General features: G+C 42.3%; 2 protein-coding genes across 5 annotated transcripts in view; one reads left to right on the top strand and one right to left on the bottom strand.

Annotated features, from left to right (window-relative positions):
- Positions 1-20956, bottom strand: part of ubald1a (UBA-like domain containing 1a) — a 44961-nt gene extending 24005 nt beyond the window's left edge. Inside the window, 6 exon segments of the mRNA XM_060938837.1 lie at positions 2669-2909; positions 2911-2959; positions 2962-2984; positions 2986-3101; positions 20109-20168; positions 20685-20956. Coding sequence (XP_060794820.1) covers positions 2669-2909; positions 2911-2959; positions 2962-2984; positions 2986-3101; positions 20109-20168; positions 20685-20792 — 597 coding nt within the window. The 5' untranslated portion in view covers positions 20793-20956.
- Positions 20957-23303: 2347 nt separating this feature from the next.
- The window catches only part of mgrn1a (mahogunin, ring finger 1a), a 32326-nt gene continuing 31283 nt past the window's right edge, over positions 23304-24346 (top strand). For all 4 annotated transcript variants that reach the window (XM_060939693.1, XM_060939694.1, XM_060939695.1 and 1 more), the window contains exon 1: positions 23304-23718. In XM_060939693.1, the coding sequence (XP_060795676.1) occupies positions 23631-23718 (88 nt within the window). In that variant the 5' untranslated portion in view covers positions 23304-23630. The remainder of the gene's footprint in view (positions 23719-24346) is intronic.

Genomic DNA, 24346 nt, shown 5'->3' on the forward strand with positions numbered 1-24346 from the left:
ATTTAATTTAAGGACTAATGACTCTTCTGAGGAAGATTGGAGTCTCAGTCGAAACTATCAAGCAGGTAAAGAAACATCTCCTACACTATTATGTCTGAAGATAAGAAAATATTGAACACATCTAAACTTATCAATCCATCACTCACTTCAAAAATTGTAAAACTTAAACCTATATCCTCCCATAATTTTTGTTCAATTGACACCGAATGTGCAAGAGCATCTTCAGACTGTACTACTACGCAGATTTTTGATTAATCAAAATTGAGCCTGGAGTACATCAAAATGTTTGACTGTAAATGGAACATATACTAGCATGTATATGAAAATGAATAAAAGTAAATGTTGTAATGACGCCAAAAACAATGAGATAAAATCTCTTGCGACGGTGATCTCGTCAAGATGGCAGCAGTTACACTTCGGTTAAACAGCAAAAAGAAACATACAATACTAGTAATAAAACAACGCTAACTGCATAGATTAAAAAAGTGGCTATGAACAGACAACAGCACATATCACGTATCATATTACGGCAGGAACAAACAGTAGTAACATCCATGACCTTACACTTAAAGCTCGACAAAGGAAAAACTTGACAGCAAGCTAATTAGCATTTGTTACTGGCTACAGTCGGTACTCGGAGCGTTAAAAGTGGGTCAACGTTGTAACGACAATGTTACTGTACAAGCAATGCTTATTTAACGGTAACAAACTTAAGCCCTATATGTTGAAATTCCTATCTTATTCGTTCGTTAATTTATCACACAGTCTTACCTCAGTCAACTTCTTCCCTCCTTCTGTGAAAATTCAACGTCTCAGATGCGGACACAAGTGGGCGGGGGATGCGTTTGATTAAGTCTCCTGGTTGGCTGGTGATAGATTGGTGTCATTATAGCACGTCGGAGCGGTTCATGCCAGGCTCGAGTCCGATCCACCACTGATGAGTTGCCCAATAAGAATCCAGAATGTCATCAAAAGACGTATTTTTTTCTCAATAGACGCAGGTGATGTTAAAGCCTATTGGCAGTCACGAGGCAGACTACAAAACCGCAGGGTTTTTTTTCCAAGGGCACAAGGCCAAATTGAGAGGGCACGAGGGCCATGAAATTCCTGCCCTGCTTTGTGCCAAGAGTCAAAAGGTTACTCTAAAAGTGCCTAAAAATTAAAACAGTAAGGGATCAACAAGAACAATGTTCAGCGGGGGGGAACAAAAACAAAACCCACCACCAAGACATACAATATTTATTTAGGAACACAAAACAATGATAAGTTAATTATCAGGTAGTCCACAAATATTGTGGGAATGGTATCAATACAGTCATAAAGGGGAAAACATACATGAAAATCCATTTAGGAACGTGATCCCAAAAGACAATTTTGATTAGAAAAACTGGTGAAAATGGAAAATAAATCCAAGCACAAATTTAAAATGGGTTATTGATAAGGTCATGAAGGTTATTCATTTTCTTCTTCTAAGAGAAACAATCAAATCAACATTTAAAAAAAAACAAAAACACTCGTTTTGTCTTTTCAAAATAAACAGACCGTAGAAACATAGAGGAGTCCTACCCTGAACTTGAATTGAGACGTTTGTCTAATGCCCCTCTTATACCCTCCCCTCTCTGATGAACCCAGAGGAGGGAATGAGAGAAGATTCTCCAAAAAAAAAAAAAAATTTGCAAAACAAGGAGATCATGTAGAATTCCCCTCAAAAAGCAAGAAACTACAAAATATGATATATATTTATATATGAAGACATCATGCAAAGTGGCAAGTCGGCTTACAAACATGTCATAGTAGTCTGGTTGTATGTAGTTTTAATCAGTTTAAGTTTGAGCCCCTTCCCAGCTAAGAAACAGTCTGATCGAAGCCGAACACCTGAAAAAGCTTTCAATAAAATATTCAACCATGATTTCAAAAGAGCTGTTGGTCACTGCAGGGGACAAAAAGAGTCCTGATATATCTAACAAGCCTAACACCTTTTGATAACAATCACTGCGTTACTGCATTAGGAAGAGAAGCAGGGCTGATACCCTATGTAAAATCCGGCTTTAAAAAAAAAAAAAAAAAAATTAAATTCATTCAACTAGTGCGATTCCCTGATTGGCTGAGGAAAGTCAGGTGACCAGTGAGGTAAGCAGAGTCCAGAGTCCCAGTATTGACGGCAGAAAGGAAACTGTCCTATCGACTTGCTGTTGCTTGTGTGTGAGCACCCCACACTGAACACATGAATGCTTGTGATGAATACTATTCAATTTAAAAAAAAATTTTAAAAATGAAATAACAGAGCTCCACTCCTCATGCAATGTCAACCTGTGTAATGTTTCGAGTACAGAAAGGACACCAGATGAAAGCTTGAAAGAAAATGTGACAAAAGTTGCTGCCTTAGAGTACATATGTCCATCTTTCAGAAAATACCAGAAATAATCCTTGGGCATGACGATCATAGTCCCATTCATATTCATCTATTTTTAATGAAGAAGAAAAAAAAAAAAACCTAGGAAAATTCAGTTGCTTTCTCAGTAATACAATGTGCGTCTGTATTTTTTTTTTCTTATTATCTTTGCATTGGCTGTTCTCTACTTCACCCCTCCCTTAATTGTCCATGTTGTTTGGTGGATTCTTGCTTGTATCGCTCTCTCCTTCCCACCTCTTCTTAAGGTGAGAAGACAAAGCGAGTGCCCCCTGTCCCGCCCCCCTCCTCCTTATAAATCATACCCCCACCTTTCGCCTCACTGCTCCCCTTTTCTACCACTCCAGTGAGAGCGGGGCGAGGGGTCCTGCAGTCCTGCTCCTCATCTCTCAGCCTCCATGGCCACGCTGGCCTTCTGTTCGGCGGCTGCTTGCTGGTTGACAGTGGATGGCCAGCCCGGAGGAGGGTGAGCCTGTGTGCCTGGAGGGCCCTGAGTCCATAATCCCTGCTGGCTGGCCACTGGTGGAGTCATACCCCAGCTGACTGGGGGTGGAGGGGGAGAGGTGGCCATGGACGCCATACTGGGGCTGCTACTGCTGCTGAAGCTTTCCGATGCCTTGAGACGGGAGAACATGGTGAGTGCATCGGGGAAGTTAGGCGGAGTCGCCGGCGTGTTTGCTGGTGTACACATCTGGAGAGTCAAAACACACATGGAATTAGACACCAGAAGCCAATCAACATCACCAGCAGGACAAAACTACTTTTTTCCATAAGAATAGGAACATTTTCATCATCGTGTTATGGGCAAAGATCAAGTGGCGTTTACCAAGCTGAAAGTACAGAGCGACACCAAGCTTACCTCTCCCTGAAGAGCATTCCGACATTCCTTCCCTTTCCCATACAGTTCCCTCTGTTTGTTAATGATACTACTTCCTGTTTCTGATCTGTGTGCTGGCATTGCACACTCAATTCCCCCCCGTCACACTTTTCTGCCCTGCCCTGACCTCACGCAACTTCTCCATTGTCCTCTTTGTACGAGGCCACTCTTTTCAGCACTAATCCCTCCTTTACAGAGGTACACAACAGCCCTCATGGGAGCCCTCATTAGGCTGCAGAACATCGCTATGTTCAAAACATCATAATCATCCGGTCACTGTGAACGTCTGCTGCGCTGTTTATCAGTGTCAATGTGCACCCAAACAATCCATCTGTTTTCCTCATGTTCTCTCCAGATGTAAACAGAACAAGGAATCACAGAGACACGGTGTGTGATGCAGCACTTTTGTGCTTGCTGGGCTAAGTGTGCCTGCTCTACTAAGGGTGCTTGTGACGGTGCTTCATATACTTCCTGGTGTCCCTTTCCGCAGGCAATGGATAGGTATGTGAAACGTCTCCAGATTATCTTACTGCTGAGGCCACATTTGCCTAGTTCACTCACAGCCAGGATACTCTGCTCTGTTCCGTCAGCAAACCCGATTCCCTTTGTCTGTGGTGCTTATCGACCCATCTGAAAGAGTATCGCCGTGAAATGGCCACAACTGCCCCTCCATCAACGGTCAAAAGTCTCAAATGATCTGCACCTCTCCGTCACCGCTGCCAATTTGCTGGAGAGGCAGGAATTTGTGAAATTTGGGGTGGGGGAGGTGGGGAAATCATGAAATTGTGAAGAAAGATTTAAAAACGCAACCCACAGGACAAGAGAAGTGCTGAAATGGTAACATATTGTATTTAGTCACTGCAGCAGCACAGAGGTGAAGGTCACCAGCTAAATACAGCCTCTAAAGCAAAACACAAGCATCTGTGGAACCTCCATTATTCTAATAGCACGACAAACTGCAGCTCACGAGCACAGTGTACATAACAAACATGCAGCAACCCACAGCTGTGTTGCTATGGAAATATTTTGGTTGCGAGCACAGACGCCTTGCTGAGCAAAAAGGTTGAATTAAGACAACCCATTCGGTTTTATTCATTGTATTTGGAAACATGAATCTAACTTTTACCAAGAATTTGAAAACATATGGCCCTCTGTCTCCGCCTTGGTCCTCGCACTGTGGAAGACCACACCACACCATACCCAAACAACCATCGGAATGGTTTTAGTATTACATTATAAGCTTTTTTGGACAAAACGGTGAACGTGTAAACATATGTCTAATTGCGTCAGCGAGGTTGGGATGTTACAGCTGGAGGCATTACACTGCTTCTAAACCAAAAGCACAAAACTCTCAACAATTTTGTGACGGGCAAGTAAAGGCAGCTGTGTGGGATCAGAGCTTTCACCTTCCCTTTGCTGAAACTGCTCTCATGTTCACACTTGCACAGAGATGAAAATCCCACAGGCTGAGAGCGGGCAGCACACTCATCCCCATTTCCCTTTACAATTCCATGAGTGAGCACAACACGAGTACTTGACTCCATAATCAAGGGTTGCTAAGGTTTACAGCTTTCACACAGACACTTCTGAAAATGTTCTTCGCCTTCTTTATTACTGTTCGCTCTCATTAACGACAAAGAACAGAGGGCTGCTTTCAGATTCCTTCGCTAGTCAGAGGAGGACTGGGTTTACTGACACCATGCAAGCATGACTGGTTGAATCACTCATTATGTTACACTCTCTCGCTACGCTTAGGGACAGGTTGAGTGAGGAGCGTGAATACCACAGGAGTCTTGCAGTTCATATAATGAGGTTTGTAATAGAATAATTGATGGTGCACTGCAGCATTCCATCACAAGACAACAGACTTAAGTCCAAAAGCACAAGCTGCAGGTCTGTTTGAGGGAACAGTGTGTGTGTGTCAGTCAGTGAGAAACTGACAAAAACACAGTGCAGCGAGACCAGAATAGCGCAGTGAAGTGACGGGAGGACATCTCAGATCTGCTCAGTCATTATTCTAGCCTGCAAAACCATCATCATTTGCACACATGTAATGTAGTACTTACAAATGTTAAAAGTAACCACATGTGCTTGCATACATGTGGGTTAATGATCTCTCGGTGCAGTGCTTGATGATTAACCTGGCTGTTGACACACCACAGAGCGAGCTGAGAACCAAACAATAGGCAGCTATTGTCTCAGTGCCCTGGTACAGTTTTCTAAATACAAGGCTGAATGAATAATCATTTAGTGCTCATGTCTAAAGGAGGAATATAATGTTATTAGGAAACCGTAACTGGGGCATTAGTGAGACATGAGGAGCAGTCATTGTGCAATGATCAGGAAAAGAAGGTTGGAAAATTCCCAAGGTTAAACCCAAGAGCGTAGACATGAGCAAGGGCCATATACACAACAGACTGAAATGGATGGAATGGCTGATTTTTATTTTTATCCCATACAGCATATTACAAACATGTCATTGTGAGAAGCCTGTAAAAAGAAATCTCTGCTTGAGGTCATGCAGGCATGCAGGAGATGTGTGGGTGTGCATGTGTGTATGTACGTGTTCACACATCTGCCCTTCACACTCTTAGGCCCTGTCCACACGGCAACGGATTCAGGTGACTCCGATACAATTGCTTATCGTTTAGGCCTGGCGTCCACACGGCACCGGCGTTTTGGGTGCCCAAAACGCAATCTTTTTGAGAACGGGTTCCAGAGTGGAAAGATCTGGCAACGTTGCCGTTGTGAAGTCGTCTGGATGAGTAGAACGGATTTGTTTACGATGACGTCACAACCACATGACTGAGTGCTTCACGCCGGGTAGAAGTGTAACGAATATCACCAGGAAAAAGCCTTACAGAGCACTAGTGAGAGTGAAACACGAGCTTGGATATTATTATTATTATGTTCAGTGTTAGTTCACAGTAGTAATGCAAGAAGCAGAATAGTGACAGTAATAGTGAAGCAAAAACATGCAATTGTACAAACACTGCAGCTCTACAGCAAAATATTCATTTATGAAATGGTCTGATTCTTAACACCAGTAGTGCCAATGATCTTCTCATTGCGATGCGAGTTGTCAACAAATCCTATAACTTGGTTCATGAAACGCGCTTACAAAATATTTTCACTGTGAATATTTATTGTGTAATGGTGCAAAGTGAGAGAGAGAGAGAGAGAGAGAGAGAGAGAGAGAGAGAGAGAGACTGACTCTGCCCTTAGGGCAGAGTCAATCCCGCCAGCAAAAATAGGGGAAAAAGGAGCGATCTCACCTCTTCAGATGTTGGTTTTAGTCCTACAGTACATTCCTCAAAAAGGGCGTAGAGGAGCAAATTAATCCATCAACGTGTAGTATTCAATTTATTCCGGACCATTAAAGATGCCGCCTTCCGCGTAGAATCATACGTCATCCTCGCCGCCATATTGGATAGGTCAAAGCGGAGAATAAAGATTCATGCGCTGCCTTTAATTGTACCAACAGGTTTACCGTCCAAACGAGATCACATGGGATTACCTTTCACAGGTGAGAAACAACAAATTAATCCATCAACGTGTAGTATTCAATTTATTCCGGACCATTAAAGACGCCGCCTTCCGCGTAGAATCATACGTCATCCTCGCCGCCATATTGGAAAGGTCAAAGCGGAGAATAAAGATTAGCTGCGTTTAACTGTACCAACAGGTTTGCCGTCCAAACGAGATCACATGGGATTACCTTTCACAGGTGAGACTGGAAAAATACTTTTCATTGTATTTGGTCATTATAATGTAATTTTACAAACAGATTTTCCTGACTTTGTGGCTAATATGAAGTCTCGCGCATAATAGTTTATGCGCATGCGTCCTTACTTCTTCTATTGTTCTGGTGTCTCCGAAGGGACCGTCTTACAGCGCCCCTAGAGGTGTGGCATGTGTATTGCATCGTTTTCAGCAAGCGTTGCGTTGCCATATGGACCTGATATTTTACTGATCGTTGCCCATTTGGACGCGATATATTTTTAAATAACATCTCGTTGCCGCTGTCGTGTGGATGTAGCCTTAGCCGGCCAAACCATCCACCAAACTCCAGGAAGCAGGGCTACTAGAAACACACACACACAGTTCAGATGTGGCTCTCAGGACTCTCTGTGGCACCGTTATTTTTAAAAAAATAATTAAAAGGCCCAATCCTAAAAACACACACTCCATGGGCTATAATAAGGTGCTATAAATCTTGTAGGATACTGATTTAACTTTCAATTACCCAACTTGTCAAAATATCCAAATCCTGTGTTTTTGAATCAAACTTCCACCATTCCCTTTAACAGGAAAACCTGCACATCCATGCAGTTAAAGGGGAACTGAAGGCAAATTTTTTTTTATCATCAAAATTCTATTTCTCCCATTTTATTAAATATAAGAATGCATTTTTGACAGCTATTTTGTCACTGCTATAGCAAGTTATGAGTGTTTGAAATATGCTGTGTAATATATCAGTCCATATGTCAAAGCAATGGCCGTAAACGAGATTTGTTGAGACCTGTGCGAGACATTGTAGGACGGAAGTAAAACGTACAGCGGAAATCAAACCCTGTGTCCAAAATCGCTCACTCGTTCACTGCTCCCTAGATTAGATTAGATAAAACTTTATTGAAAAAAACTTTATTGATTCCTTTGGGCGGGTTCCCTCAGGGAAATTAAGATTCCAGCAGCATCATTACAGATAAACAGAGAAAATAAATAGAGAAAACTTCTAGATAAATTAAAATATTTACATATACAAATATAAAAAGAATAAGATATGGGGAAGAGAGGGGGGAAGAAAAAAAGGGGGGGGGGGGCGGCGGCAGGAGAGATATTGCACTTTATATTGCACATTGTCCAGTATTGCTTATTGTTAGGCTAGGCTGCTGCTCCTTCCCGTCCTCTGTCCTCCTGTTACCCCCCCCAGAGAGGAGTTGTACAGTCTGATGGCGTGAGGGACAAAGGAGTTTTTGAGTCTGTTCGTCCTGCACTTGGGAAGGAGCATTCTGTCACTGAACAGGCTCCTCTGGTTGCTGATGATGGTGTGCAGAGGGTGACTGGCATCATCCATGATGTTCAATAGTTTGTCTATAGATCTCTTCTCTGCCACCGTCACCAGAGAGCCCAGCTTCATGCCGACCACAGAGCCGGCCCGCCTGATCAGTTTGTCCAGCCTGGATGTGTCCTTCTTGGATGTGCTGCCCCCCCCCAGCACACCACGGTGTAAAACAGGACACTGGCGACCACAGACTGATAGAACATCCACAGGAGTTTCCTGCAGATGTTAAAGGACCGCAGCCTCCTAAGGAAGTATAGGCTGCTCTGTCCCTTCCTGTATAAGTGTTTGGTGTTGCAAGTCCAGTCCAGCTTGCTGTCCAGCCACAGCCCGAGGTACTTGTAGGAATCCACAGCCTCCACCTCAACTCCCTCGATCAGAACTGGTCGTGACCTTGGTCTGGACCTCCCAAAGTCAATGACCAGCTCCTTGGTCTTTGAGGTGTTGAGCTGCAGATGGTTCCTGTTGCACCACACAGCAAAGTCCCTCACCAGGCTCCTATACTCCTCCTCTCTGTCGTCACTGATACACCCAACGATGGCTGGGTCATCGGCAAACTTCTGAATGTGACACAGCTCTGAGTTGTAGCAGAAGTCTGCGGTGTACAGGGTGAAGAGAAGAGGGGCCAGCACCGTGCCCTGGGGTGCTCCGGTGCTGCTAATCACAGCGTCAGACGTGATGTCCTTCAGCCTGACATACTGCGGCCTGTCAGTGAGGTAGCTGGAGATCCAGGTGACCAGGCAGGGGTCCACTCGCATCCTGTTCAGTTTGTCCTGAAGCAATAGGGCTGGATGGTGTTGAAGGCACTCGAGAAGTCCAAGAAGAGGATCCTCACTGTGCCATTTCCCTTATCCAGATGCGAGTGGGCCCGGTGTAGCGGGTAGAGGATGGCGTCTTCCACACCAACACCTGCCCGGTATGCAAACTGCAGACAGTCCTGGACATGTTGTACCTGGGGTCTGAGGAGGCTGAGGAAGAGCCGCTCCAACGTCTTCATCAGATGTGAAGTGAGTGCCACCGGTTGGAAGTCGTTCAGCTCACTGGGCCAGTTCTTTTTGGGAACTGGAACGATACATGATGTCTTCCAGAGGCACTCTCCCCAGCTGCAGGCTGAGGTTGAAGATGCATTGGAGTGGTTCACCCAGTTCAGCAGCCACAAGGTCGGGGACACACCTTGTCCGGGCCTGCTGCTTTCCTGGGGTGAAGCGTCCGCAGTTGACCTCTGACCTGGTCTGCAGTAATGCATGGAGGAGTCTGTGTTGAGGTGGGGGAGGAGGGGGCTTCTGTGATGACTGGGGGGAGGTGTGTTGAGGGAAGAAGGAGAGATGGCTGTAGTGAGGGAGAGGGTGGGGGGGACGTGGGCTGGTTGAACCGATTAAAAAAAAAAAAAAAGTCATTCAACTCATTCGCCCTCTCCACTGTCCCCTCAACGACTCTGGTCTTTGTATTGTGGCCTGTGATGGTGTCCTATATAGGGAATTACTATATAGGAGGACTATATAGTGAGCACATTGGTAAAATGAAAAAAAAAAAACGCTTTCGGACACTACTCTGTTGCGCTGGTATTTACGTCATTACTGTCACACAATTAAAACGTGCCAGATCAGTCGGCTGGTGGGTTTTCAAAACAATAAATACATACATGTATTTCTGTGATGAATACATTAGGGTTGGGCGGTATTACGGTAAGAAGGTATCCCGAGGTATCCAAAAGTACCAACGGTATCGGTCTCATTACCGTCATTTTAAAAAAATATATAATATCTAAATAAATATGGAGTACATGAGGTCATAATATAAAATAATAAATTGAAGATCATCCCGAATAACTGTGTGATCGTATTTTCACTAATTCTATCAATTTCCTAAAGAAGTTCTCATCGCGTGCAGGGTTGTTTATGTCGTTACCATGGCAACCCTGCGTGACATTTGGAGTCTGACAGAAAGCTTCGCAAGAGACTGAGACCGCGGTTGAAAGATGGCAAGTCAAGATAATGAGTTAGTGGCAAAAAAAAAAATACAACATCGGCAGTGTGGCAGTATTTTGGTTTCAAACCAAACGAAAAGGAAGAGCCAGCAATAATGTAAATGACCGCGCAAAATCGAAAAAAATCTAATATGTCCCCTAAGGCACACCATAGCCTGGGGTACTCCACTTCCACGAGATCTCTCCAATGAGTTGTGTTTTGAGTAGGTTACATGAGTAACAAGGTAAAATAATATAACGTATGACATTTGGGATGTGGGTAATAAACGTTTGAAATGTCATCTACTGAAGAAACGGAAGAAAACATCGTAGCGTAAACTGTTAGGTTTCTGGTGGGAATTAGCAATGCGCTTGCTATCTTTGTTGGGTGTGTTAAACCGTATGGATTTAAGTGGAATAATTGTAAGGAGTTATGTGATCAAGACAACGTTTTAAGCAAGGTAAGGCCATTTGATTATTAATTTCCCCGCCATGGCATGACGTGGGCCCATATGATTTTGCCTTGTGCAGCTATCACGCATTTGAATTAGGTTCGCCTCATTTGCGCTGAAGAATATGGTTTATCGCGCAGTCTAAACAGACTTGGGTGTTGGTTGATTCTTTTTCTTTTCTTTTTTTTATTTCCAATGCTTGAAAGGGTATGATCCTGCTCATCATGTACTTTTTTTGATGGAGTAGGTGAAATAGTGCTGCAAATGGCGTTTCAACGCAGACATGTGTAAACGACAGTTGAATGCTGTTTTCAAGATGAAGGAAGAGTTGCGTGATGCTTTGAAATATCTCTTAATCCATCCATCAATGCACAAAATTCGCTTTGCTGCTTAATCCATACCACAATGCACACAATTCGCTATGCTGCTTTTAAATAGTACATTTGAGGCATAGGCGCAGGTCTGGACAAGGTCCGCCGGTATAGGCGCACGTTACACAGTAGGCCGAAACAAAACATTATTTTTTTCTCGGTAATACCGTATACCCCGGGAAAACACAGACAGTTTAAAGGTATCAAAATTTGGATACCGCCCAACCCTAGAATACATACTATACGGCGCATATTTCCCACATCAATCAACACAAAGTACCTGTGTCTTTCAGTTCTTTTAAATCAAGGCTGAATACTTTCTTATTTGCCGCTGCCTTTTATTAAATCAAATTTGAGACTTATAATTTAATTTCTTTCAGCGCGACTGCAATGCATGATGGGATATATTGCTCTGGTTAGTGACCATCGTTGTACACTACTTTTCGTGATGCATTGTGGGATACTTTGAGTGCACTATATAGGGTGTAAATAATCCTCACTAAGGTTTCGGACAGCACTACAAAATGGCGTCCCCGCTATATAGTGCCCTATATAGCGAGTAGGGAGCAATTTCGGACACAGGGAAAGTGACCAACATCTGCCAACATTGTCAAAAGACGCGCGCGCGCCCTCTTTCGAATGCTGATGTAATCAAGCCGGAAGTTTTGTTTGTTTGGATAGCAATCAGAAAAGTTTGAAAATAGTAGGCAGTAATCATTTAAACTTGTTTTTGTGCAATATTTCATACGGAAAACAGTTTTCAAAATGACGGCACTGTCACCTGGCTGACACTTCACGTTTCGAAGTCTCGCACAAGTAGTCTGGCTAACGCAACTTCAAAGCTCTGCGAGCATTTGGTCTGGCAAAGATATTAAGCCCAACCGTTTCCCAAAGCGCGTGGTTGACCCGCCTCTCTGAAATGCCTCAGTTTGCTACTGGTCGAAGCCAGAAAAGGCTGTGACGAAGCTTAAACCAATCACATCACTCTTTCCTCCGACGTATGTGACGCGACGGAAACTGCTTGAGTAACAGGAAGATGATAAATACCTCCAGGGCTGCTCTTTGCTCCGTTTTCAATGAGAACTTCCCGTTGAATGCTTTCAATACAGCATCTACCGCTGTGTCAAAGGCTTGCCGCTGCTCCATGTTCGTAATGTTTCTAGTGAATGAAGCGCTTCCGGCATAGATTCTGCAAACAATCTATGGCTTCCGGTCGCAGTTCTACTACGTCACTGCCTTGAACACGCCTCTACCCAGGGCCGTTGGAGATGCTCAAAGTTGATTGGCTCCCGATTTTTCGGGAGCTTGGAAGAGCTGGAGATAGCTTGCCTTGCCAGACTAAGTTCGCAACAGGCCCTCGTGTTGCGTCATACTTAGGATGGGCGGGCCCAGGCTATCGCACAAGTCTTGTGAAGATCGTGCGGATAAGCGACGCCTGGCGTGGACCAAACGAACTAAATTCAACATGGCTAAAAACCGAGTAGGCCGATAAGTATAATATTTAATTGCAATTAATTGCCAGTACGAGTCACGATCTAAGGTTACTAAAACTGAAAACATAATTGAATAAACATGTTAATTAAGAAATAAATCAAGTTTAAAAATGACTTCAGTTCCCCTTTAACCAATCAGTGCATCCATAAAATCATCAGAGCTTCAGGTACTGTTCACTTCAAACTTCAGAATGTGGGGAAAAAAAGGTTCTCACTGACAGTCACCATGGTGTCAGATGGTCTGGTTTCAGTATTTCAGAAACTGCTGGTCTCCTGAGATTTTCTCACACACACACACACACACACACACACACACACACACACACACACACACACACACACACACCCCCCACTCTCTAGAGCTCATACAGAATGGTGCAAAAGACATCCAGTGAGCGGTGATTCTGTGAGCGAAAATGCCTTGTTGCTGAGAGAGGTCAGAGGGGAAGAGTAACACTGATTCAAGTTGCCAGGAAGACTTAAAGTAACTCCAACCACTCTTTGCAACCGTAATGAGCAGAACAGCATCGCAGAACACACAACACAGTGAACCTTAAAGTGGATCAGCTACAACAGCAGAAGACCACATCGGGTTCCACTCCTGTCAGCCAAGAACAGGAATCTGAGTCTACAGTGAGCACGGGCTCTGGATACAGTTGAAGACTGGAAAAAGATCAGGTGATCTTTCTCCATTCTGATGTTTGATGTGAACATAAGCTCGTCACCTGCAAGTGCAAGAGATTATGCATTGCACTGCTGTCACTACACCACGTGAGTGTACATACACGGTACCAGTCAAAGAAGTTTGGATACCTTCGAATTCAATGGTTTTTTTTCTTTATTTTTATTAATTAAATGACATTTCATGTCTTAAAGTAATGATTGATGTTTCTCATTACTTAGTAAATTGGTTGTTGACATATGGATTACTACAGTTGTGGAATAGGGCTGTTTACTGTATTATTATTTACTGTTTGATCTCAAACACATTAAGGCGGTAAGAAATTGCACCAATTACCTTTTGACAAGACACGCCTGTTAACTGAAAAGCATTCTAGGTGACTACCTCATGAAGCTGGTTAAGATAACGCCAATAGTGTGCAAAGCATCATCAAGGTCAATGGACGCTACTTTGAAGAACCTAAAATATGAAATTTTGTTTAACCACATAACATATGGAACACGTATGGAATTATTTCATAGTTTTGATGTCTTCAGTATTGTTCTACAAATGTAGAAAATACTCAAAATACAGAAAACCCTATGAATGAGTAGGTGTGTCCAAACCCTTGACTGGTACTGTATACATACGAGCATCTTGCATAACGATGGTCACCATTAAAAGCGGTCTTTTCATTTTTTCCGCCCCATAGCTGTATGTATGTAATATGTCTACACAGTACTGTGTAAAAGTCTGAAGCACACTATTTAAGGACAAACTTTGTTATAGATTTTTATTTTAATGACTTCTACATTATCAAGTCAGGACCAAATCATTTCAGATTCCAAACATTAGTTTTCCAGCACAAAATTAAATGTTACAGACAAAATTCCCTTATAACACTGCACAGATTACCCGAGACTATTTTTCTTAACGCAAAGGGTCATCACGCCAAATACTGACTTTGTTTAATTCATTAATGTTTACTGCTCTCAACATCTTATCTCTCATTATCTCTAGCCGCTTTATCCTGTTCTACAGGGTTGCAGGCAAGCTGGAGCCTATCCCAGCTGACTACGGGCGAAAGGCGGGGTACACCCTGGACAAGTCGCCAGGTCATCACAGGGCTGACACATGGAGACAGACAACCATTCACACTCACATTCACACCTACGGTCAATTTAGAGTCACCAGTTAACCTAACCTGCATGTCTTTGGACTGTGGGGGAAACCGGAGCACCCGGAGGAAACCCACGCGGACACGGGGAGAACATGCAAACTCCGCACAGAAAGGCCCTCGCCGGCCACGGGGCTCGAACACGGACCTTCTTGCTGTGAGGCAAGTAGTGTACTACTTGCCTCACAGCAAGAAGTGCTAACCACTACACCACCGTGCCGCCCTTGCTCTCAACATAAACATTTAATTTAATGAAAAAAAAAGTCTCAGGTACAATGAGTGTAGTTTTATAAGGAAATGAGCTGTAGGTTTTACTGAGCATCTTACAGAACCAGCCACAGTTCTTCTAGACCAGGGGTCATCAAACTACGGTCATCAAACTAGCCTTCATTATGTTTTCTTTTTATTTTGTCTGACAAGTGATCTCGCTGCCTTCTTTACTGATACATGCACAAGCATTTTTCTGTAACATTTAACTTTGTGCTGGAAAACTAATGCTTGGAACTCTGAAACATTTTTGTACTGACTCAATAATGTAGAAGATAAAAATCTATGACAAAATTTATATGGAAAAAAAAAAAAAAAGTGTGCTTAAGACTTTACACAGCATTGTGCAAAACACTCAATTTCCAATGACTAACAAAGGAAACAATTCCCAACAGCTAGAGCAGGACAATACGTCAATATAACAATAATATTGTGATAAATCATGTCACAATACACTTAGCAATCACACTACTGTCTGTATTTTTATAACGATTACAATCCAACTGTACACAACTGATTAGAAGTTAAATTTTGTACTGAATCTTTAAAACTGTTCATTTTTAGCTCATTTTCCCTTCTTTTTTTGTGAATAATATTTTTAAAAATACCATTATACACGATACTTAGAAATCTCATCTCATCTCATCTCATTATCTCTAGCCGCTTTATCCTTCTATAGGGTCGCAGGCAAGCTGGAGCCTATCCCAGCTGACTACGGGCGAAAGGCGGGGTACACCCTGGACAAGTCGCCAGGTCATCACAGGGCTGACACATAGACACAGACAACCATTCACACTCACATTCACACCTACGGTCAATTTAGAGTCACCAGTTAACCTAACCTGCATGTCTTTGGACTGTGGGGGAAACCAGAGCACCCGGAGGAAACCCACGCGGACACGGGGAGAACATGCAAACTCCGCACAGAAAGGCCCTCACTGGCCACGGGGCTCGAACTTGGACCTTCTTGCTGTGAGGCGACAGCGCTAACCACTACACCACCGTGCCGCCCTATACTTAGAAATATCAGAAAAAAAGTATTGCGATTTAATATATTTGTCAATATCACCCACCACTTCTAGCAGTAATAAATGACATCATCTCGCAATAACACATCTCACACTCTAGTTGCTCCACTTCCCCAATTCCCAGCCTTCTGAAGACCAAGTGGCAAGTCTACTCTCTCCCATTCATTAATAAAAGAGCATATTTGTGCTTAAGTTGCCACTTCGATTCTCAGCTCGACATCATTCACGGGGCTCTGTGTATTCAGGCTGGACTGAGACCTGAACATTACCTTATCCTGACTGTGTGACTGCTGCGCCTAAAAGCTCCAACTCCTTAGGTCACACCCAGAAAAGAACCACATGGTTAAAGTTACCAGAATCATAACACCCTCCTTGTTGACACTCCCAATGTTATGACTCAGCTTGCTAGGAACAGAGTCTGTTAACCCTGTCTTTATGGTTTCAGTTGTTTTTATGTTTTTAAATCAACTCAGCAACTGATTTTGGTGGCTTTACTGCAATCTGACATGGTTCTCGGGGTGAACTTTACTGGAAACATCACTGTGGGTTAAAAAAATAAATCTGCAGATAAGAGAAATTTAGGTCTTCAAGTTAACTTTTTTTTTTTTTTACATTAAGAGTTTCTTCCTACAATGATCCTCAAAGGCCAAATTTCTCCAACACTTACACAACTATAGTACTACACCATTAATATTTACTACTACTATATCATGTACCTAATACATTACTACTACAGGTAAAACGTACAGCAAAATATATATATATATATATATATATATATATATATATATATATATATATATGTTACATTACATTAGAACACAGGAAAGTAGAGCAGAAAGCATGGCCTTCACATATATTTGCACAGTCATAATTAACTGTACACATGACCTCATTTTAACGGACTATTAAAAATGTAACTATGCAGTCATAATCATAAAGTCAGCAGTGCTCATTATATTTTCAAGGACAGTTTCTCAGAATAAATCTCCAGACTCTGAATGAGTTTAGCGTTAGGGCCACAGGTTTACTTCCTCTTCGAGGCAGTATGTGTGCGAGGGAGTGTTGTGACTTGACCGTAGCGAGCACGTCATCTCACTGGGTCTGCAGTCCATAGGCTACTGGTCCCCCTGGGCACGCACTGTAATTCTAAATTAAATTCAATTACAGTTTAATTATGGTTCAATTTATTTCAGTGATAATTAAATCCTGGTTTTTGGTATTGGCACAGTCAGCCTGATTTTTACTTTTGGTTTTTGGCCCAAGGCACCCTATATTTCAGTTCTACTTTTAGCCAAAAATGTTCACTTTGACGCATGACTAATGTAAATCAGTAATGACAAGTTCAATGATTATCCTAAGAATAACATTAAAAGCAGGGACTAAGGTATTAAGTTGGGGTATGTCTCTGTGGGTTGTGTTGAACAAGAATGATCTCATTAACTGCTCATGAAATATTGTGCTTAAAAAAAAAAATGTATCCTCTTAAGATGAACACCAGCAGCCATTTTGTATAGGAATGTATGTATGTATACACATTAGATAGATAGATAGATAGATAGATAGATAGATAGATAGATAGATAGATAGATAGACAGACAGATAGATTTACCCAGCCCTAGAGATGACAGTATGATAATCAGCCAATAACATAATACGGAAACATGAGTAGTTACACAATTAACTTTATGCTAAACTGTTATAAACAACAAGAACAACACAAAAATGTTAGCCCCAAAATGCCATTGCTTAAACTACGCCAGAAGATATGCTACAAGCTTTTAAAACAAGTAGCAAGGTATTTAGTAAAAAGTAAGATTTTATTACATTCTGTTTAAGACACAAAACTAACAGTCATCATTTTACTAAGAACAGTAATTTTACTAAAATATTCCAGAGCTGCTTCTTTTTTTTTTTTTTAAATAAAACACAGTAAGAAGAAACCTTTATTCGTCACATGCACACTTCAAGCACAGTGAAATTCATCCTCTGCATTTAACCCATCTGAAGCAGTGAACACACGCACACACACCCAGAGCAGTGGGCAGCCATACCAGAGCGCCCAGAGAGCAGTCAGGGGTTACGTACCTTGCTCAAAGGCACCTCAGCCCAAGGCCGCCCCACGTCAACCTAACTGCATTGCATGTCTTTGGATTGTGGGGGAAACCGGAGCACCCAGAGGAAACCCACGCAGACATGGAAAGAACATGCAAACTCCACACAGAAAGGCCATCGCCGGCCGCTGGGTTCGAACCCGGAACCTTCTTGCTGTGAGGCGACCGTGCTAACCACTACACCACCGTGCAGCCCCGTACAAAAGTATGTCAAAGAACACAGCAAATATTTGCTCTGTTACATATTCTGTCTTATTTACTTAAGGCCAAAGGGTCTTCAGAGAGTCTCAGTTCTGTCAGAGTAAGTGCATCAGGGCTGTAGAAATTCTGGAGCAAAGGGGATTAGGACAATATGGCTAACCTGCTGTCATAAGCTGGAGGGGAATGGGCCAACACATGATCTGTGTGCCATTAATAGCTATGAGAAGGCGGCCAAAATTGATGTGATATATAAAAAAAAAAAAAGGGGGAAGACACACACACACACACCAACCACAAAGACGATCTGCATGAGGTGTAAACAAATTTCCCTTTTTTTTGGGGTGTGTGTGTGTGTGTGTGTGCTAGAATTACAACAAAAAATAACCAACAGATTCGCTTATGGCCTCCAAACAAAATGATTACGCCTTTTCCTTACACTGTGCGGAGTTGTTTAGTAAATATGTTTTTTTTAATTATTAAAGGAACAGTCCACCGTACTTCCATAATGAAATATGCTCTTATCTGAATTGAGACGAGCTGATCCGTACCTCTCCGAGCTTTGCGCGACCTCCCAGTCAGTCAGACGCGCTGTCACTCCTGTTAGCAATGTAGCTAGGCTCAGTATGGCCAATGGTATTTTCTGGGGCTGTAGTTAGATGCGACCAAACTCTTCCGCGTTTTTCCTGTTTACATAGGTTTATATGACCAGTGATATGAAACAAGTTCAGTTACACAAATTGAAACGTAGCGATTTTCTATGCTACGGAAAGTCCGCACTATAATGACAGGCGTACGAACACCTTCTGCGCGCTTCGACAGCGCATTGATACCTTCACCTCTCGGAGCTCCGTATCAATGTGCTGTCAAAGCGCGCAGAAGGTGTTAGTACGCCTGTCGTTATAGTGCGGACTTTCCATAGCATAGAAAATCGCTACGTTTCAATTTGTGTAACTGAACTTGTTTCATATCACTGGTCATATAAACCTATGTAAACAGGAAAAACGCGGAAGAGTTTGGTCGCATCTAACTACAGCCCCAGAAAATACCATTGGCCATACTGAGCCTAGCTACATTGCTAACAGGAGTGACAGCGCGTCTGACTGACTGGGAGGTCGCGCAAAGCTCGGAGAGGTACGGAGCAGCTCGTCTCAATTCAGATAAGAGCATATTTCATTATGGAAGTACGGTGGACTGTTCCTTTAACACCAGTAGATTCATAAGGCATATCTGAAAACTGTCCTGGTAACCACATGTGACCACATGATTTCTTTTATATATGTAAAAATAATTTGTTCTGCTAGACAGAGAGTTTTGTTTATGGCAAATATGTGATGAAACAAAATGCTTTAACAGACTGGCTACATTTGAGGTTTCGGATTTAAGTGTTAAATTCCCTCAACCATTCAGTTATTCGGAATTAACTGAAGGGGAAAAATGGCCAGTTCCTGTTAAACGCAATACCGGAAGTAGTTTGATGCAACGGCCACTTACAAGAGCATGTAAAACAGGTGCGTGTTTAACACGGATGACTGATACAGTGACACTAAACAATAGCTGTGGTGTTTGTGTGTGCGCGCGCGCGCGCCCAGATGCGGGAAACAAACGTACAACCGGAAATATGACCCTCTACAGTAAATGTAAACAGTACACAGTGTGCGATTCCTGATACTGGAAGGTAAACCGAGACTGATGCCAGGTTATATACGTTGGGTATTAACCTTAACTTGTTTATCAACACGTCCAGCTGTAACTCCAGGCTCATTTCAGCTGTTATTGTTTGTATAAAGTATAAAGACGGCTGTGTTCGGCTCCTTCCGTCAGTGCACAGCCGAGTGTGTTTATTTCTGGAAGCTCAGTGTCTCCGCAACATGGCCGACACACACACACACACAGAGCCTACATTGTTATTGTTAGCTCGCTATGTCTCTTTCTCCTCTGTAGACCCAACACAGGGACACCATACCTGGATAACACAGACTATGCAACAACAAAAACCTCGACTAAATAAAAGAAAGATTTCAGTACTTACCATTTGATGATGGTGACCGTATGGGATATTAGTCTCTTGAAAAAAGGCACTGAGGGCTGTCTGTAACCAGAGGACACAAATAAACATCTGTAAGCCATAACAACATCATCGTGTGCTTCAGTATAGATAGCAATTTCAGACAATGCCACTGGTTTCATTTTTGACTTACAAACTAGACTACACAACAATAACAACAACAACGTGTGCTGTTGTGAGAAAGCTGTTTGATGCATGTAAAGCAGCAGTCAGTCAGTCAGTCAGTCATTTTCACTGCATTAATAATGGCACCCAGAGCAGGAACAGTGAGTCACGAGGAGATTATTGTGTTTAATCTGGGAGTAAAAGATAAAGAGATATTAGTAGCCACGACACTATTCTCCATTTTGTCCTGTTTAAATCTAGGGAGGGAAAACAACATGATGATGTGTGTATTTACAAATAATAAGCTGTGCTCCGACGCTGTAAAAGCGCGTGTTTGTGTTTCCTTCTTGAGTGAATGCGACACGGCGGCGTGGAGCGCAAGCGCTGAAACCGTGGCCACATAAACATTGTCGTTGGTGTAGTTTCCCGTCTCACCTCAAACTGCCAGTGTGCCGCTTGCAGGAGCTGTTTGGCCTGATCTGCGGCGCATCCAGCTGTCAGGACGAACTGGTTTATCATCACTTGATGTTTTAGTTCATCCATGTTCGCCGGAGTGTGTTTCCGAGCCGCGGACGGTAGTGTTTGGTCTGGGATTCAATTTTTCCGACTGATCTTTCTCCCCTTTTCTTTCTCAGTCGTCCACCATTACAGCCGGCTGAGCAAACACAAATATTTACTGTAGGAGCTCTGGGTAAGAGCCTGCCTGCGTCTTGAGTGACAGCGCCACGCAGCCAATAGGAAACGAGCTCGAAAGGTGGGAATTGTAGGCTAACGTCATCCGTTTTTTCATTTCTCCGTCGTCAAAACAGAGTTGGTCTAAACGAATACACTCAACGCAGACGTACAGTTTAATATATTTCTCCGAAATTATCTGATAAAGATTGACATGAGGCGTTTTATATTTCCACCAGCCATACACGGGTAAATTTAGGCTCCACATTGTTTTCCTCCAGGACTTCATTTCCCATCAGGCCAGTCTTTGTTTGTAAAATCCTGTAAGGCTGGATTTTGTGAATGACGGCTGCTCCTGTCCAATTCCCATCCGAGTTCTGCCACTATCTTGCCAAATATGGTAAACAAATCTTCCAAGACCAATTGAATTGCGTGGAGCGACTTAAAAGTACACAGGCACCATGGAAAGTGCTTTAGAGTTGACTGTCTCCCACCACATTTGCGCAGTCCGGCTATTGTTTACATTTATATTATACTAGCTTACTGCTTCAAACCAAGCATGTGCATTTAAACACAGGGCCAAATTACTCAATTCTGATTGGTCAATCAAGGAGGGCTTTTTTTTTTTCCTTAACACGGGGCCATATTTCTGGAATGCTATTGGCTAGTTCGTTGCTTGGTTACGGTTACAAAAATTAGCACATTTTGTCAACAAAATGGCTGACTCAGGAATACTGCGTTTCGCTATATTTGACGAAGAAATGATAAACCAATTGAAAGCTGCAAGCGAAAATGAAAATACCAAAAGACGCTTTAGAAACTGATTCAAACGTGCAAGATAGTCTTGCGCCCTGATTGGTTCAGAAAACGTGGATGGCTTCCGAAGTATGAATTTGGCCCCATACATTATAAACAAGTAATCGTATGGTTCCTCGTAAAATTAAGGATCAATTTCACTCGTGATTTCAAAGTTTTGAAATTTTCAAAACTTCAAAATCACTCGTGAAGTTTAATCCTTAATTTTACTCGGCCCCATACGATTACCTATACTAACACACATGATGTATAACGTAACTTGTACCAAAATGTTATTTAATTCTCACATTAAATGATGCTAATTTTAATTTATTATCCATAACAGCAGGGTGGCACGGTGGTGTAGTGGTTAGCGCTGTCGCCTCACAACAAGAAGGTCCGGGTTCGAGCCCCGTGGCCGGCAAGGGCCTTTCTGTGCGGAGTTTGCATGTTCTCCCGTGTCCGCGTGGGTTTCCTCTGGGTGCTCCGGTTTCCCCCACAGTCCAAAGACATGCAGGTTAGGTTAACTGGTGACTCTAAATTGACCGTAGGTGTGAATATGAGTGTGAATGGTTGTCTGTGTCTATGTGTCAGCCCTGTGATGACCTGGCGACTTGTCCAGGGTGTACCGCCCGTAGTCGGCTGGGATAGGCTCCAGCTTGCCTGCGACCCTGTAGAACAGGATAAACCGGCTAGAGATAATGAGATGAGATGTTTATGTTAATGTCCTCATTCAAATCTGTAATCGTTTTCAACTGCTCATTCACAGGGATTTGGATGGGAGACACGTCATATAATCTCAGTCTAGTAATAAAATAAACTTATTTAACACACACACACGGTGAGGTTTTCTTAAGAGTCATCTCCTCACCTATATTTATTTATCTTTTATGGAAGGATCGTCCTGTCTTGTATCAGCACTGGCTTTAATTTTTTTTTTTTTTGCAACATGAAAAGTTGTATTTTAACCATAAAGGGTTAATAAGCATGCCCTGCCATTCATTAACAAGTTATAAATGGTAATCGTAGGCAAATTGTTGCGGTATAGGAAGAATAAAACACTTCGTGCTGCAAATTTCCTATTTTGAAGGGTGACCAGGGAAGTTCATTAATATTCATAAGGAAAGTGTTACCTGATTGGCCGGTGAATGCTTTAACGTTTCATCGCGTTGTTTTGACGTGGGAACCCCATCTCTGAGAATGACAAAAATTAATAAATTTAGTGTTGAGATCAGGGTAAGATTTGATATGAATTTGAACGAGTTTTCTGTCAAAAGAATGCGGTGAAACATTCAGGCATTCACCGGCCAATCAGATAGCAGTTTGCTTATGAATATTTATGAGCTTTTCCTGACCACCATGCAAAAAGGTAAATGTCTACAGTTACAGGAAAATAACCCACATTATAGTAATTTTAAACGTTAATTACTGTAGTATCGGTTAGTAGACGAGAACAGAGCTTATGCATTTAATTAAAGGCTGCTTAAATGTAATTGATAGTGAGGTGCTGGTTCTGCTCTGGTGAGTCTGGTTATTTACTACATATCCCATAATGCTCAGCGCCATGAACTCACGTCTCGCGGGTTTTCACGTGTTGTTTCCAGTGTCGACTCTGGATCACTGTTGGAGTGTTTATATTGGCCACATATATATAATTTTTTTTTTTACACTTTTCTTTTGTTTGTCGACGTGAGTGGGGGTTCAACATATATATAATATATATGTATATTTTACCCCATGTAGGATAATACTGTTCTGGGATCAGCGATAAACGTAACATATTTAGCAGGAAAGATGGGACTGCAGGTCTAACGGTGGGGGAAAAACAAAACATTAGACAAATAAGCAACAGTCTCCTTCCTGCTTCCTTATAGGTCCAAGCTTTTCAGCTGGACATTAGCCTACTGTCTAAACATGGGCTCAATACTTAGTCGAAGAATTGCTGGAGTTGAAGACATCGATATTCAAGCCAATTCCGCTTACAGATATCCTCCTAAATCCGGTAAGACTGTACTGTACATTACAAACAATAACATACAAATGACATGCAAAGTGCAGCTCAACACTCAGTCATGACCAACAGCTCAGTACTGATCATGAATATTTGGGGAAATCCTGACTTTTGTGCAGGACACAGTGCATTATAGGCTTCAGATTTATCACAGACTGTACTGTATGTCAGAGAATCTCAAACTTTTTGCACACAGGAATCTTTTTCAGGATTACAGATTAATTGTCAAGGTTTCAGTAGTGAAAAGGAGTACGTTTCCTTATTGGAGCCAATAGTGGTCTTTTTTTTTTTTAACTGAAGCACATAACTGGCATTGTTTTAAAATGTAGATTTTTATTTATTTATTTTGTTTTTAAGTTAAGCTTTAGACTATAAAATTCACTTCCTGTAAGTAATAGTGTGACTAGCAGTCAAATAAGCAGTTAATTAGGCTTCTAATTATAATTGTCATTATAATCATCACAAAATACTAACTGTTAAACCATAATAGTAGTGTTAATAGTGAGCTCCATCACAATCACATTGATAATGAAATTACAGATCTCTGGCATCCCTGTACCCCACTGTGAAATTCACTGACCTACATGTTTCATCCCGGTGTAACAGGCCATAGTATACC

The sequence above is a fragment of the Neoarius graeffei genome, chromosome 14 (assembly GCF_027579695.1).
Source record: "Neoarius graeffei isolate fNeoGra1 chromosome 14, fNeoGra1.pri, whole genome shotgun sequence".
In the NCBI taxonomy this organism is placed as follows: Eukaryota; Metazoa; Chordata; class Actinopteri; order Siluriformes; family Ariidae; genus Neoarius; species Neoarius graeffei.